Source organism: Calidris pugnax, unplaced genomic scaffold (genome assembly GCF_001431845.1).
Source record: "Calidris pugnax isolate Ruff unplaced genomic scaffold, ASM143184v1 scaffold30, whole genome shotgun sequence".
Lineage (NCBI taxonomy): Eukaryota > Metazoa > Chordata > Aves > Charadriiformes > Scolopacidae > Calidris > Calidris pugnax.
The window spans coordinates 4,878,275-4,894,586 of record NW_015090776.1 but is presented as its reverse complement, the minus strand read 5'-3'; the positions used below and the strand labels follow the sequence as shown (position 1 = coordinate 4,894,586).

General features: G+C 59.2%; 1 protein-coding gene across 1 annotated transcript in view; it reads right to left on the bottom strand.

Moving 5' to 3' along the window:
- RLTPR (RGD motif, leucine rich repeats, tropomodulin domain and proline-rich containing) overlaps positions 1–16,312 on the bottom strand; it is a 25,853-nt gene that overhangs the window by 6,280 nt on the left and 3,261 nt on the right. The window contains exons 5-31 of the mRNA XM_014946929.1: positions 15,774–15,895; positions 15,412–15,509; positions 14,751–14,821; positions 14,078–14,151; positions 13,204–13,279; positions 13,036–13,124; positions 12,577–12,671; positions 12,341–12,427; positions 12,008–12,117; positions 11,555–11,632; positions 11,162–11,238; positions 10,949–11,053; positions 10,632–10,701; positions 10,345–10,426; positions 8,736–8,832; positions 7,933–7,990; positions 6,276–6,448; positions 5,532–5,600; positions 4,800–4,893; positions 4,615–4,710; positions 4,055–4,186; positions 3,012–3,125; positions 2,693–2,868; positions 2,444–2,531; positions 1,938–2,054; positions 1,382–1,448; positions 510–641 (exon numbers count right to left, since the gene is read on the bottom strand). Of these exons, the coding sequence (XP_014802415.1) occupies positions 510–641; positions 1,382–1,448; positions 1,938–2,054; positions 2,444–2,531; positions 2,693–2,868; positions 3,012–3,125; positions 4,055–4,186; positions 4,615–4,710; positions 4,800–4,893; positions 5,532–5,600; positions 6,276–6,448; positions 7,933–7,990; positions 8,736–8,832; positions 10,345–10,426; positions 10,632–10,701; positions 10,949–11,053; positions 11,162–11,238; positions 11,555–11,632; positions 12,008–12,117; positions 12,341–12,427; positions 12,577–12,671; positions 13,036–13,124; positions 13,204–13,279; positions 14,078–14,151; positions 14,751–14,821; positions 15,412–15,509; positions 15,774–15,895 (2,647 nt within the window). The remainder of the gene's footprint in view (positions 1–509; positions 642–1,381; positions 1,449–1,937; positions 2,055–2,443; positions 2,532–2,692; positions 2,869–3,011; positions 3,126–4,054; positions 4,187–4,614; positions 4,711–4,799; positions 4,894–5,531; positions 5,601–6,275; positions 6,449–7,932; positions 7,991–8,735; positions 8,833–10,344; positions 10,427–10,631; positions 10,702–10,948; positions 11,054–11,161; positions 11,239–11,554; positions 11,633–12,007; positions 12,118–12,340; positions 12,428–12,576; positions 12,672–13,035; positions 13,125–13,203; positions 13,280–14,077; positions 14,152–14,750; positions 14,822–15,411; positions 15,510–15,773; positions 15,896–16,312) is intronic.

Here is a 16,312-nt window from a genome sequence, read left to right as displayed (position 1 = left end):
GGGGAGAAGAGGGGGTGGGGGGAGGCGTTTTGGGATGCTCAGGGCAGGGAGCCCGCCAGCCTCCACAGCAAGCCCTGAGACCTGTGGCAAATAGCAACTCTATGGCACTGGCCCGGCAAGTGGCACCCACAAACGCACCCTGTTTCGCTCTCTGGGCAGCTCTTTACCCCCCCAGTTTGCCCGCTGGGGTGGGGGTCAGGGTGCTGCTGGGCTTGGGGACATCAAGGTCACCTGGGGACACCTGGCTGCCAGGGGCTGGGGTGGCTAGTAGCAACTCTACAGCACAAGCCCTGCTAAGGTTGGGTGCCCACAAACACACCCCGTTTTGCTCTGTGGGCAGCTCCTCAGCCCCCCTGGTTATCTGCAGGGTGGGGGTCAGGGTACTGCTGGGCTTGGGGACATCAGGGGGCCACTGGGGACACCTGGCTGCTGGGGGGCAGTGAGACGTGTGGCTAGTAGCAGCTCTACATCACAAGCCCTGCTAAGGCTGAGCACCAACAAACACACACCGTTCTGCTCTGCGGGCAGCTCCTCACCCCCCCTGGTTGCCTGCGGGGTGGGGGTCAGGGTGCTGCTGGGCTTGGGGACATCAGGGGTCCACTGGGGACACCTGGCTGCTGGGGGCTGGAGGGCAGCAAGACCTGTGGCTAGTAGCAACTCTACATCACAAGCCCTGCCAGCACTGGGCACCCACAAACACACCCCGTTTTGCTCTGCGGGCAGCCCCTCACCCCCCCTGGTTGCCTGCGGGGTGGGGGTCAGGGTGCTGCTGGGCTTGGGGACACCAGGGGTCCCCTGGAGACACCTGGCTGCCAGGGGCTGGGGGCCGGCACGAACTCTGCTTCAGCCAAAGCCAAATACAAGCTACAGCCAAACCCCCAGAAAGCAGAATTTGGCCACCAGCTGCTCATTGCTTGTGACCCCCCCACCTCACCCCCAGGGGTACGCAGGGCTCCATGGGGTGACACCGATGGCAGAGAAAGCCAGGACAGCTCAGCAGCAGGAGCCCTCGTGGGCAACATCCCCTCCCCTGTGCCAGGTGCCCAGGGCTGCTGGGTGGTGGTCCCTGGGGGTGGCAGGGGGAGATGCCACAGCACCCGGAGTCACAGTCAAACCTCCCACCCCCTCCCTGGCTATGGCAGGAGGGACACCTGGGGGCATTTACCCTACCACCCACGGGTGCCGAGTGGGCTGACATCTCCAAAAACAGCACGAGAGCCAGCTCAAGGTGGGCTCTGCCCTCCAAAGGGCCCAGAGCCATGCCAGGCTCTGCACCCAGCCTGTGCCATCTTCTCTGATGGCTCTGCCCACCAGCCCCACCACTGCCGTGCCCCCCCCCGGGCACACACTGAGCCATGGCAAAGCCGCGCGGTGACCTCACTTCTCACGGTTGGCGTGGGCCGAATGCTTCTGAAATGCTTGTTTTTCCTCCGCAGGGCCATCTTGTACTGCAGGGAGAGAGGGATGGTGGTGGCTCCGGCGTGGACGAGCTGGCCATGGCGAGGGGCATCCCCCTGGCAGCTGGAGCCAGCCAGGCTTGGCCCAGTGGTAGGTGCTATCACCCCCAGACCCCCGGGGCTGCACCCCCTTTTCTTGGTCCGGCACCGAAACCACCCATAATGCTGGACGGGATGTTCTCCCAGCCTGGACCCCTGGATCCCAGGTCCTGAAGCAATGGTGGGCCAGAGGGGCTGCATGTGGCTGTGACCACCACAAGGACACCCTCCCGGTTGCCAGCAAGGCAAGCAGCATGGCCAGGCGGGCTAATGGTTCTATTTCCCAACACTAATTGCCTTAACGCTGCCCTGGGGGGGTGCAGGTGCCCAGCAAGGCAGCGTGGTTAAGCCCAGCGTCATCCGGTAAGACGGATCAGAGGTGGTTATAGGGCGGGCATCACGGGGTCGGTCACCCACGGCGGCAGCGGGGTCGGACCCTACCTCCTCTGCAGCGAGGTCTGAAGGATTCCTGCCCCTCTCTGGCGCGGTGGCATCGTCCTCAGCCGGCTCCGGCAGCAGCGCTGGGAGGTCGAGCCCCAGCCTGGGGAGGCTCTCTGCCTAAAACCATTAGGAAGTGCTTAAATTATCCCCGAAGAGCGCCCTGCGTGCGCTGCGTCCCTCCGGTCCTCTCCCTACCCGCAGCCGGGATTTGCCAGGGGATTTAGGGCTGATTAGCTGCCCGCCTGGCCCCCGGCACAGCTGCCCCACGCCTGCCCCACGCACGGTGTGCCTGGCTTCACACCAGTGCCCCCCAGACCCTTCTGGGGGCGTTAATGCTGTGGTGACCGCAGCAGGAGGGGATTACCTGGGAGGAAAACTCAGCCCGAGTGGGAATTGTCCTGCTTCCCAGCCAGCAAATGTGGCTGCGGTGGCCAAGCAGCCGGGTGATGCCAGGGTAGCCCCATCCTGCCCCCCCAGCCCCACATCCCCCCCTCCCCAGTGCTCACCAGCTTGCACTGGGCCACGGTCAGGTCTCCCAGCACAGCATCCACGATGCAGTCGGCCACGGCGGCGGTGACAGACAGCTTGATTTCACTGGGAGCGGAGAGAGAGGGGGTGTGAGGGCCAGCACCCACCTCCCCTGCTAGCCATAGGGCTGCCCCCCCCAGGGGGAGCCTTGCCAGGGAGTTGGTTGCTTGGCTGGGGCACCCAAAGGAGCACCCGGGACATTCCCAGAAGAACGGCACGCCACCCACTTCAGCTTGCTGAAGACGTCGGTGACCATCTGGTCCAGGACGGTGCTGATGTTGAGGTGGTCCTGGAGGTAGATCCGCTCCGACATGGCATTGACCAGCTGGTCCCTGACCCCGCTCTTCTGCACCACGGCCGGGCAGAGGCTGTGCGCTGTGTCCAGCACTGCCTGCATGATCGCCTGAAGTTTGGGGAGGAAACGGGAGGTTTAGGGGGTCTCTTCTATCAGCATTCACATGGTTTCCAAGAGACATCATGTCCCTCATCCTCAGGCTGAGACTGATGAGCATCCTGTGCTGCTGGTAGCTCACTACGAGTGCCCACCTGGATCTCCCGGCCACAGGTCTGCGATGCTTCTTCCGTGAGACACTCCAGCTTGTGCTGCAGCTTGACGTTCTGGTACGGGGTGTTTCCCGCTTCGTACAAGAGGGGCAGGATCTGCCATGGGAAGAGAAACGACGTGGATCGTTCCGTGGCACTTCATCTTGCTTTCCACCCTTCCACGAGCAGCCTGTATCCAGGACTGCCCCATGGGAGAGCATCCACTGGGGAGACCCTGTGACCTTCTGGCTGTGCTGGGCCATGCTTGGGCATCCTGGACCCCTCGTGGTCCCCTTGTCCCCCCAGCTGGACCCTCAACTGCTCTCCACCATCCACTGACACTCTTTCCCCCCCTGTGCCCAGACATGTTGCTGCCCACATTGGAAGAGTTCCCTTCTCATCCCTTGCACCAGCTTTCCACCATCACCACTATCCTCTGAAATCCTATCTCCACCGGATTAAGTACTTGGAGTGGTGTCAAGAGAGTTGGGAAAAAGGAAAAGGAGGTGGTTTGAAGAGAAGTAGAGGAGGAAAAGGTGCCATAAGAAGAGAGAAGTGGGACCAGAAGGCCCAAACCAGAGCTGACAGGACCAGGAGCTGCCCAGCCAATGTGGTGGCCTTCATCACGGGCTGATGGTTCATCCTCATCTCTGGGCTGCGTCCAGCCAAGGTGGGATGAGGGTGCCCCAAGGAAGGACCCCCCCCGGGGATGCAGGGAGTGTTTCTCACCAGCGTGGGCATCTGTGGGCTGCAGATGTGCCCAAAGCTGGAGCACTCACCTCCCCCGAGGAGCGGGGCATGACAGGGGGTGTCCTCACTGTGGAGGGCAATTAAGAACATTGTGGGACTTGTTCTAGAAGGGGATTCATAAATTCACAGCTGTTCTTTAACATTTTGCAAGAGCTGGGTGACGTGCATCTGTTGCCCTGACTGTTCTGCTGTTCCCCGACTGCTGGTTAATTATGTCATTAACTGATCAATAACCCGCTTCGATCCCGAATCGAAGCCGGGCGGGTCGGAGGGGTTTCCCCGCGGGGCTGACTCACGCTGATGGAGAGGTTGGCGTTCCTGATGGCCTCCTCCGCGCACAGGATGTCCGCCTCCACCTCCCTGCCCGAGCAGGACGCGCTGAGGATGTCGACGTGCTTCTGCACGCTCAGGCAGATCTCGTTCACCATCTGGAGCACAGAGAGGCTGCGTCACGCACCCAGCCGCCGGCTCCCCTCCTTGCTGGGACTTTGATGGAGAAGGATGCGCTGGCCCGATGGGGCAAGCAGGGGGAACAGGCAGGTTACAGAATTCTCCCCCCGGGAGCATCCCTGCCGAATAACTGGGGATGCCACACAGCAGGGGTTGGCTGGTGAGCGTGCACAGGGAGCCGGGAACACAGCAGTGAGACATCCCAGCGCTGCGTACGCATGAAACGCACGGATGCAACCAGGAGGGTTCCTCAGGGACATCCCTTCTGCCTTGGTCCCGCTCTCATCCCTCCCCTCAGGAAAGGTGAAAAGGGGTTTGTGCTGCTTGTGAGAGCTCATGTGAGGGAGCCTGGGGGCGGGGGTGGGGCTGGTTGGGGCAGGGGAGGGCAGTGATTTGGCCGGCAAACCTGTTCAGAAGAGGTGGTGAGGATGCCCTGCTGGAGTCGGAACGTCTGGGTGGGCAGCGTGCGCCGCAGCTGGTTCCTTGTCAGGCAGGACTGGAGCTGCACAGCAGGCAGGAGGCCACAGGCTGGGTGTCGGTGGCATCCAGACCCATGCTGGTGGCACCCAGACCCCTGTATGTCCCCCCTACCTTGTGGACAGCCTCCTCTGTTCTCTCGGGACTGCTGCGGTACGCCTGTGCCACGTCACTCATCGGCAAGGGCATCGACTTGAGGGTGTAATTCCTGCGAGGCAGCACGGGGGTGAGGATGCTGATGGACCCTTCTGCCTCCCCAGGGCTCATCCCCACCCAGCTGCTCCACGCGGGCATAGCATTGGTCCAGAGGCCACCCAACAGCAGCCTGGATGCTGCCCCAAGGTCCAGCCCTAGAGATGGGGATGGCCAAATCCCAGTGGGGCAGTGGCAACCACTCACCCAGGCTCTCCATCCACCCCTCTTTCTTTACACCTCCATAGAACCTGTATGGCCAAACACCAGACCTAATGGTGCACTGGGCATGTGGATAACTTCTACCCATCTTTCATGGGGAGAGAGAAGAGCATTGTTTCTCCATCCACAGCAGATCTCCCCCCCTGCCTTGGGCTTGCTGGAGCTGCTGTGGGTGATGTGGGGCTGTGCTGAGTTGGGAGGAAGAACTCGGGGGACACCCTGAAGTCATGAACAAGGTGCCATCACCAAATGGGTGGCAGGTTCCTTTGGTGGCTGCAAGACCCAAGCCACAGACCAACTCCCGAACACAACTGTGTGATGCACTTGTTGCTTCAAGGGGACAAGAGGCCCTGGGGACGGTGACATCCTGATGCTAGAGGCTCTTTTACATGGCACTAGCAAGCCAGGAGGACCAAGCTGCTCCCCCCTCACCTCTCCAAAGCTTGAGCCACCTCCAGGAGCCCGTGGGCGGTTGTGTTGTTCCTGTCCCAAACCACGGTCCTGCAAACAGAAGGACAGGGGTGAGCCCACCCACACAGCCCCCAGGTGGGTGCCCACCCCCCAGGGCAGTGTGCCAGGAAGAGTGAGCCCAAAGCTGACCCCCTTAGGCACCAAAAAGTATGGAATTGGGGTTAAAAATCTGAATCTCAACATTCAAAATCCTAAACTTGGGCTTTGCAAGGAGCTGTTGAGCACGTGGCTGCCTGGAGGGAGGGAAGGAAAGGGCAGGGAGGACACGGCCAGGCAGACACCATCCTGCTGGCAGTGGGTGACATCCCCCAGAGAAACAGCCCTGGCTGGGAAACCCTTCCCCGTTCCCTGTGGACACCCCTACCTTGCCTTTGTGGGCACACAATGGGGGTCAAAAAATGGCATTTTAGGCACTGATGGCAGAGCGTGGGGTGAGGGCAGTGACCACAAAGATCCGCCTGCAGCATCCTGGGCTGTGCAGGAGCAAAGAGCTGGCAAGCACCGGGGCAGGGACTGAGCTGCTCTCCTGCCCTGATACAGTCACAGCATCCGACCATGCACCAGAAACAGTTCAGGGCTGCATCCGTGGCCACCAGGAGCCATGATAAGCCTCCTCTGAAGGCCTCACAGCATCACAACTAGGACCACCGTATCGGGGGTACCCGGCACAAGGTGGGAAGGGCACCCACAGGGTGCTGCTGCTACCTGAGCTTGGTGTTGATCTGCAGGGCCTTGGCTAGCATCTTGGCACCCGTATCCCCCATGGCATTGCCGCTGATGTCCAGAGTGACGAGGCTGGTGTTACTGCCCAGGGCGCTCAGCAGGACGTTGGTTCCCAGCTTGAGGCGTGATTCGGCCACAGAGAGGGACTGGAGAGGCTGGAAAGGGGACAAGGATGGGGAGAGGTGGCCGGGACACATATCAGGATGCGTGTCACCACCCCAGACACAGCCTCCATCCCTGGTGGAGTGACATCAGGGAGCCCAGGTCATGCTGAACCCAAAAAATAGGAGGGCAACAGATGCTTAGGCAGCACCCCAGATTTAGCTCAGATGCCTGGCAGGCAATGAGGAGGAAAGAGGGTTTTTTTGGGAAGCTGGGCTGCAGCCAGGTTATACAAGGCATCTCCTCCGTGCCTGCAGCCAGACACAGGCTCTTGCTTTTCCCAGATGAACGGGAACAGGTCCCGCTTCTCTGCCCGAGCAGCTGCTTCAGACCGGGGAAAATCAGAGCAGGAGGATTTGAATGGCAGTGGGAGGGAGGGAGGTTCGTTCCCAGACTGTGCTGCGAGGGATTTGGATGGCACCCCAGCAGGGTGGTGGCAGAGGGCGACCAAGGGCATGGGTTGGGACGGTTGAGGACAAGTTGGACTTACGCAGTCGTCCTCCTGGATGAGCTGGACAATGCGGTGCAGGACATCCAACAGCCCTTCCCTGCGGGAGAGGTGAGGAGGGTCACAGGAACATTCTCCACACATGCCCTGGAGGCTCCATCTTCCTTCCTGCTCTTGCCTGAAGCTGTGCCCTGTCCCTGCAGCCCCTGTGGTCCCATAGAAACTGTGCCAGGAGCAGCTAATGGTCTCCCCGTGGGTCCCCACAGAATTACAGAATTGCAGGGGTTGGAAGGGACCTATGGAGATCATCTGGTCCAACCCCTTGCCAGAGCATGGTCACCCGGAGTAGGTTGGACAGGACTGCATCCAGGTGGGGTTGGAATATCTCCAGAGAAGGAGACCCCACACCCTCTCTGGGCAGCCTGTTCCAGGGCTCTGCCACCCTCACTGGAAAGAAGATTTTCCCCCATGTTGAGATGGAATTTCCCATGTTTCAGTTTGTGCCTGTTGCCCCTTGTCCTGTCACCGGGCACCACTGAGAAGAGTGTGGCCCCGTCCTCTTGCCCCCACCCTTTAGCTATTGTTCAGCATCCATCCAGACACAGCCTCCATCCCTGGTGGAGTGACATCAGGGAGCCCAGGTCATGCTGAACCCAAAAAATAGGAGGGCAACAGATGCTTAGGCAGCACCCCAGATTTAGCTCAGATGCCTGGCAGGCAATGAGGAGGAAAGAGGGTTTTTTTGGGAAGCTGGGCTGCAGCCAGGTTATACAAGGCATCTCCTCCGTGCCTGCAGCCAGACACAGGCTCTTGCTTTTCCCAGATGAACGGGAACAGGTCCCGCTTCTTTGCCCGAGCAGCTGCTTCAGACCGGGGAAAATCAGAGCAGGAGGATTTGAATGGCAGTGGGAGGGAGGGAGGTTCGTTCCCAGACTGTGCTGCGAGGGATTTGGATGGCACCCCAGCAGGGTGGTGGCAGAGGGCGACCAAGGGCATGGGTTGGGACGGTTGAGGACAAGTTGGACTTACGCAGTCGTCCTCCTGGATGAGCTGGACAATGCGGTGCAGGACATCCAACAGCCCTTCCCTGCGGGAGAGGTGAGGAGGGTCACAGGAACATTCTCCACACATGCCCTGGAGGCTCCATCTTCCTTCCTGCTCTTGCCTGAAGCTGTGCCCTGTCCCTGCAGCCCCTGTGGTCCCATAGAAACTGTGCCAGGAGCAGCTAATGGTCTCCCCGTGGGTCCCCACAGAATTACAGAATTGCAGGGGTTGGAAGGGACCTATGGAGATCATCTGGTCCAACCCCTTGCCAGAGCATGGTCACCCGGAGTAGGTTGGACAGGACTGCATCCAGGTGGGGTTGGAATATCTCCAGAGAAGGAGACCCCACACCCTCTCTGGGCAGCCTGTTCCAGGGCTCCGCCACCCTCACTGGAAAGAAGATTTTCCCCCATGTTGAGATGGAATTTCCCATGTTTCAGTTTGTGCCTGTTGCCCCTTGTCCTGTCACCGGGCACCACTGAGAAGAGTGTGGCCCCGTCCTCTTGCCCCCACCCTTTAGCTATTGTGCAGCATCCATGAGACCCCTTTCAGTCTGCTCTTCTCCAGTTGAACAGCCTCAGGGCTCTCAGCCTTTCCTCAGCAGAGAGATGCTCCAGTCCCTGAGCATCCTCATAGCCTCTGCTGGACTCTCTCCAGCAGTTTTCTGTCCTTCTTGACATTCCTTGGCATTCCTGACCAGCCCATGGGCTTGGATGGGACAAGAGAGGCGAGGTGGGTGCACGGTGCTGGGATGGCTCCTGGCCCAGACCCTGCGTCTTTGCGCTTACTTGGATTTGATGTTGAAGTTTTTCCCCAGAGAGACATGTCTGATGGACTTGCTTCTGCCAATGGAGAGCACCAGCGTCACCATGTCAGGGTCGAAGCCTGAGAGAGACAGGAGACACCCGCCAGGATGCTTCAAGAAGTCTGGACCATGGCATCAAGGTGGTCCCTCAAGGGTGACCTGCAGAGCCACCAAACTGCCACTGTGGGATGGTGGAGAGATGACCAGGGCAACTCCTGAACATCTTCCTCCTTTTCATGGCTCCCCCAAGGAGACTGAAGACCTGTGCAGAGGCAGGGTCCCTGGAATGACCCCAAGGAAAGAGCACCCGCTCTAGGAACCTCTGCTATTTGGGGGTGTCAAGGCTGCTGAGCCACCGGGAGCCCTTATGGAGCTTTCTTTCTGTCATCCCTCAGGGATGTCCCCTCCATCACCCCACCGTCACCCTGGACAACACGGGAGGGGTTCTCCCAGCTTGCAGGCAGCTGCCTGCCCTCCCTTCCTCTCATCCCCAGGGTAACCCAGCAAGGTGACACCCTTCCCCCTGGGCAGGGACATGGGCAGGGACCTGCTTGCCCAGCTGCTCTGCCAGCCAAGGGCAAGAGACACCAAGACCCACCTCTGGGACTGTCCCTCCTGCACGGAGCTGCTCTACTGAGAAAGCCAAAAACAGAAGTGCATTTTTGACAAAGGTTGGACAGAGATTTTGAGTAAGAGAGTGAGCTCTTGAAGCACTGGTGAGCCCAACAGGTTTTTGAATGATTTCAAACCACGTCAGATTTCCCGGAGCCATCTGGCTGTCGAGGCGCTGCAGGGTCTGGTGTGAGAGCTTAGCAAGGCTCCTTTAAGGTTTGGGGCCTTTTAGATGACATTAAGAGCTGGCAGAGGTGATGTTTGTGACCACGGCTGCAGGGGCCCCAGCAGGACTGTAAACTCCTGCAGGGAGGTGTGAAGAGTTTCAGCCCAGGGAGACCTTTTCGATGCTTCAAACCCTGAGTTTGGAACATGAGACCACCTTGGATTCGGTGGGGTGAAGAGGCCAGTACCAAGAAAGATGTGAAATGAGAATTTTTGGCAGGAGGGGATGAAGGAGTCACCCTGTGCTCCTTGCTGAAGCTGCTCTCTCTGAACAAGGGGAGAGGAAACAGCCACCACCACTGTCCACCACAGATTGCAGCACTGGAAGGTGATGGAAGAGGTTGGAGGAGTTGGAAAGGACATCAGCAGAAGGAAAGGAGCACTTTTAGGGACTGCCTGCCTTGGGGAAGATGGATAGGTAGTTGGTTTTGGGTGTAAAAAATCCATAAAGCATGACAAGGTGGTAATTTCTCAAGCAGGAGTCCACTGCTGGCCGTTGGGTGCCTTCACCCCCATGAGACACAGCCCGTGAGGCTGCAGCTGCTGCTGCTGAAGGACTTTCACAGGTGACAAGTGCAGCTTAATGTTGTCTTATCAAGAGGCAGGCAAGCGCAGCAGACCTGACCCATCTCCCTGGGGACTCCTACAAGCTCACGAGATGCTGGGGCTGAAGTGGCCTCAGCCAAACAGCCTGCAGTGGCTGGACCTGCAGATGGAGGAGACACTCGCCTATGTGGGGCAAAAAAGCAACCTACCATTGTCAGACAAGTCCAGGTGGCTGATGGAGCTGGCGTCGGGGATGAGATCCTGGATGACTTGGGCCCCCGTTGATCTCAGCTTGGAAGAAACAGCAAGACATCAGTACAAGGGGAGGCACCAAGCCCTGCAAACAAGATTCTGCCGTCGGGAAGGTCACCCCCACCCCAAGGCAGAACAGGGCATGGACCTTCCCACAGAGGGATTGAGCCCCCCGTTGCAGCTTGAATGCCACAATGAGACCCCCTGGCTGGACTGACAGCACCCTTGGGTGCTGGCCCCTCACCTCGCAGCTGCTAAGATCCAGGTGCAGGTCACTGATGTGGCTGTTGTCTGCCAGCCCTTGCAGCAGCGCCCTGGAAAAGTCACCAAAGCCACCCCTTGGTGTGAGCAATGGGGGCACCAGCACACGCCGTGGGGCACCCTCAACGGTCTGGGCAGTGGGAACGGGGTGCTGGGGAAGACATCCTTCCCAGAGCTCTGCCTCTCACAGCCCCATCCATCCTCCCTACCAGCCCTCTCAACGTGCAGAACCCTGGGCGAGTTCCCCCCCACCCCGGACTGTGCTCACCCCAACTCCATGGACTCGCAGTCCCACCTCACCTTACAGCATCTGCTGGCAGCTTGGTACCCGCCAGGGAGACGTGCCTGAGGGCACAGGCCTGGCTGAAAAACATCCTGATGTCAGGGGAGATGGTTTTCATTCTCCTGAAAAGGACAGGAACAATGTGGCATCACCTACTGCCCACCAGCAGCCGACTGTCTGGGTACCATGCTCCCCTGCCCACCCTCCCACACCACCCCGGGGGGGCTTACTTGTTGGAGTACACGTTTTTGGAGAGATCCAGGTGGACGAGGCTGGTGTGGCATCCGTGGACCAGGGCTCCGAAGAGCTGCATGGTGGATGTGAGCCGTGTAGAAGAGGACCCAGCTCGTCCCGAGGCCCCTCACCCAGCCCAGGGAGGGATGGGTGATGGGATGGATGAGCTGCAGGAGGTGCTAAGGGGGTCTGCCCCATGCTGGGGGTCCCTAATCCCTTCTGCTGAACCCTGAGTCCCCCAGCCCACCCGTGGCAGGGGGGCCACAGAGCTGGGCTGGCTGCCCACCACACAACATATGCCCTCTCTCCACAGCCCCATGGCCAGTTGGGATGGGGTGGCAGGGTTTTGGGAGAGGGGGTCTTACTGCCAGGACCCCCTGGGTACTCACAGCATCCAAAGGGCAGTCTGTGCCGGCCAGGCTGAGGTGGGACAGCGAGTGGCACTGGCGGAGGAGGCTCTGCAGGTTCTGTGGGCAGAAGGGGCTCAGCAGCTTTGCCCAGGACCCTGACACCCCCCCCATGGACCACCCTGCAGACCAGGAATCCCAGCTCCAGCCTGTCTCCTCCCTCCTGCTGAGCACAGGGATAAATCCCACACGGAGGGACCCAGCTCCATGCTGCTCACTCCTGGGAATGCCTCCTTGTCCCAGGTGGTATCTCCCACCCTCCCAAGGAGGAGATGCAGCGGGTTGTCCCCAGTGCATCCCTCAACTCCCCCTGGACATGCAGGGAGGTGTCTCAACTGTGACTTCCCCGTCCCTTGGGGTGCTGCAAGGCAGGGTGAGGACACCAGGGGACCGAAGCCCTTGCAGGGGACACCTCATGGCATCCCAGGCACTCACATTGATGTCGTCCCCAGCCAGGGTGCCAGGGTTTCCAGAGAGGTCCAAGTTCCGCAGTGAGGATCCGATGGCTTTGTTATCTGCGAGGGCTTTGCATAACGTGCTCATCCCTGCTCGGGGAGATGGGGAGAGATGGATGCCCATGGGTCCCCTGCACCAGGGAGAGCCATGGAGCAGAGGAAGAGACATTTTCCTACAGCTGGGGCAGCAGGACATCACATCCTTGAAGATGAAGCCCCTTCAGCCAGCCCTTTGGTCCCAGCTTGTCCGCAAGCACCATCATGCCCAGCCTCCCACTGGTTTCTGGGCAGGGAGTGGGATGCCAGGCTGTACCTTTGGCACTGAGCATCGTCCTGGCCAAGCTGAGGCTCTGCAGACCCTTGGGATTCTTCTCCACATGCCGGCTGAAGGCAACAATCCCTGATAAAAGAGCAGAGAGCCCTGAGTGGTCATGCCAGCGCAGGTCCGTCCCACCGCAAGCTACAGCCAGGGGGCTGCTGCCAGTGGGATCCGGGGTTGAACATCAGTTTTCATGGGTGGAAACTCATCCCGGCCCAGAAGTTGGGTACCTCTGTCTTCCAGCTGGTTGCCAGCAAGGTTGATGGTGTGCAGGACAGAGTCAGGGTGGTTGCTGAGCGCCTGAGCCATCCTCTGCGCAAAGTCACTGCAGGGAGAAGGGCCACCCATCTGTGCAAGCTATGGCCACCTCCGGGAGGCATGGCCACCAACCCTGTTGCCTTACAGGGAAGTGCCACCAGCTCCTGCCTGCATGGCAGAGCTCCATCTGAGGACCCAGCAGGAGAAAGCAGAACATCTCCAAAGGTGGGTGATGCTTGTTGGCCTCCAGGCTATGGGCAGTGGTGTCTCTGCTCCTGGTGAGCTTCATGCTGTGGAGGGGATGGGGTACCAACAACCCCCTGGCTCACGGGTCCATGGATGACCCAGCTCCATCCACATGAAGGGATCAGAATCAGGTTGCCCAAACCCTCCTCATCTCCATGCCAGGGCCCTGCAATGCCATTGCTTACGCTTTCAACCCGCTGTTTTCCAGCACCAGCTCCTCCAGCATCACCGATTTGCTGAGCATGTAGAGCAGCTGCTCCGAAATCTCCTGGTTCTGGCAGGGAAGAAGAAAGCCTTTTTGGAAACTCAACCATTATCTCCAGTACACCTAGCACCATGGCGCCAGCACTCACCAGCCTGAAGTCCTTGCAGGAGAGTTTGGTGAACCACAGGTTGAAGGACAAGGCGGCGACACTCAGGGCCACGTCTCTGCAAGGTGACGAGGAGGAGGGAGTCAGGCTGAGCCAAGCCTGGTCCCAAACGGGGGCCCCAAGACACCCAACGGGGGGATGGCCCAAGACACCCAACCCCAGGGTAACCCAACATCATGATCAACATGAGGTCCATGAGTTCAAAGCATCCCACAAACACTGCTCACCTTCCCCAAATTATTCCCTCAGGTAAAAATAAAATTAATCAAAACATTTGCACGTTTCTGTCAAAACCCCAGGGTGGGGGGGTGTTCCTTTTTAGTTCCGAGCTCGGGTGCAAAGAACAAGGCAGGTTTTTCTCGTCTGGGAACAAGTTTCAGCTGAACCCTGGCTCCGTCTCTCTCGGGATGAAGACGTGGCTGAGCCCCACGGGGATGAGCGCGGGCACAGCCGGAGCTCAGGGCCCTGCCGTGAGGTTATAACCCCGTAACAGCTATTTTTGTGCCTGTGAGGGGGAGCAGCACCAGCTGCTTTGCATAGGGAAACACCTGACAGCCACGAGCTGCCAGACGCCGCTGTGATGGTCACGTTTCACCTCCATGAGCAGCTCTCAGGCTTATTTAAGTGTTAAAAATGAACGAGGGGGGCTGCCTGGCCACTGGGGCCGTCACCCCAGGGGACAGAGCTCGCTGTGTTGAGCGTCCACCAGCAGATGTGGCGTCCTTGGAGCGTGTAAAGCGATAAAAGCTTCTAACACGACCGGAGGAGTGTGTTGGGCCACCCCTGCCGTGGTTGGGGAAGATGGGGACAAGTGTGTGGCATGAGGCACCACAGGTGGCACGGCCAGGGCACTCACCGGCTCTCCAGGTGGCTGAAATCCAGCAGGTTGAACTCCCGGCAGTCCTGGCTGTGGTAGATGTTGTCCACGTCCTGTCCGGATGGATGGACACACGGATCAGGCTCAGCACCTGGTCCTGGGGAAGACTCAGGCACCTGGTGCTGCTGGAGGGAGCTGAGCCCTCAGGGACCCTCCACTGGGGAACCCCTTGTCTAAACCTTGAGCCTAAAACCTCCCCAACACTATGGCTGACAGGGCGCATGTCCCAAACTGGTGGGACAGCTTGGTGGATCTTGGTCCCCTTCTGGAGGGACTTGCCAGAAGAAGGCAACACACCCCCAGGCTGGTGGGAACGAGGGTGTGAGGAGAGGTGGACTGGAGCCAGTGTCCCTGAGGAAGAGGGGGACACTTGATCCTGCTGTGGCTGGGTCCCAGTGGGGTTGTCCTCCTCTAGGGCCACCCAGTAAGGTCCCAGATTTCGAGTATGGGAAACAACCTTGTCCAAGGCATCTCATCCCAAGAAGCAAGGGTCACTCAAGCCAGGGAAAACTGCAGTTCCCTGTTCTGGGATATCTCTGGTCACAAAGATGTCCCTGGGATGTTCCCAGCCCCAGCAGCCCTCTGAGCATCCTGCTCCCCTGCCAATGGCGATACTGCCATCGTCACTTCTCCATGGGACAGACCAGCTTACCCACTGGATCTCCTCACGAAAGGCAAAGCCGTTGTAATCACATAAAGCAGCGTAGGTCTCCGAAAAGCCCCCTGCAAAGAGAAGGCGGTCTTGATGGCAGACCTTCCCACAGGAACATGGTGAAGACTTTTGGGGAGGGCAAAAAGCAGGAGAAGGGTGATGGGGACTCTCCTTTCCCTCCTCAAAGGGGCCAGAGTGTTCTGCATGGTCTATGCCAGCCCGAAGATGATCACACAACTCCAGGGGCTGCAGCTGGCTTTGCTTGATCCCCATAGATACCAGGCAACGTGCATTGGGTGATGAGAATGGAGGTATCTTACTCCAGCCCAGGCTAGAGGAAAAGCCCCTGGCTCTGCGGCGATGCTGGATGCGGTGAGTGGAAGCATCCATGGCTGCACATTCTCACAGGTGGGCACTGAGTGTCCTGCTCCTTTCTGTGGAGTTTCTTCCCCTCAAACCTGCTCCTGCCCCATGGGATGGGGTGGGCTGGTGGAGAGCAGACCCCACCAGCAGGGCTCCTTCTGATTTAAGCCACTCTGGGTGCCCAGCCAGCAGAGCTGGTGTTGAGGAACGTTGGGCTGTGAGGGTTCCCAGGGTGCTCCAACCCTCCTGGCCCATCCTGGGGGAGATGTTGTTGGGGGGAAGGAGGGGGAGGACTTACCACAGGGCCCGGGGCTGCTCTGCAGCATTTCCTCCAGCGAGTCTGTGACCTGCCGGATCCTCTCGTACAGGTTGGGGGGGGAGTTCTTGAGCAGTGTCCTGGGGGAGGACCAGAGGGGTGCGTGGTGGGCCAGGAGAAGAGCATCCCCACCACCTTATGTTTAACTACAGCCCCTGTGTGGGACAGTGGCCAAAAATATCCTTCCCAACGCAATCAGGGAGCAGGGTCTGGCCTCCATCAGTGTGGTTTTCTCCTGTTAAAAGGTACTAATTTTGAACGCACCCCATATTTGGGGGCTTTTGTGAGCCAAGGGTTTGCTCTGGTACCTACACAACTACCCCTGAGGAGCAGAAGACCCTTACCCAGGGGATGAATCCGGAAAGACCTTCTTAAGTGACATGGTGACGTGGATGACAACTTGCTCCAAATCATCAAAGCACATGAACCGGAAGGCGTAAGATGCTGCATCTGTTTCTATGACAACCTGCGGGGTCCAAAGGATGGGAGATGCCTGAGCGAGCTGGCAGCACGCAGCGTCCCCAAGCCCCCAGACACCAGGGTGACAGCCGTCAGCTCCTCGCTGCGAACACCCAGCCGCTGCTCACAGACCCTGCCAGAGCACCGGGAGTACCGGGGAAGGCTGCGAGCACCAGGAATTGAAGATAAAACGCATTAAGGAGATGGTGATGTGCCAGAACAAAGCATAAACCTCCCCAAAATTCAGGCAAAGCTGATGCAGAGGCAGCCCAAAGCAGGGGGGGGTGAGAGCAGCTTTGACTCTGCCCGCGGCAGCCACAGCTGGAGGATGGAGTTTTCCCTCCCTGAATTTATCTAATCGGGTTTTGAGGCTTTTTTAGCTTTCGGTTCCTAATGGAGGAGGGGGGGGGGGGGGGGACGGAAA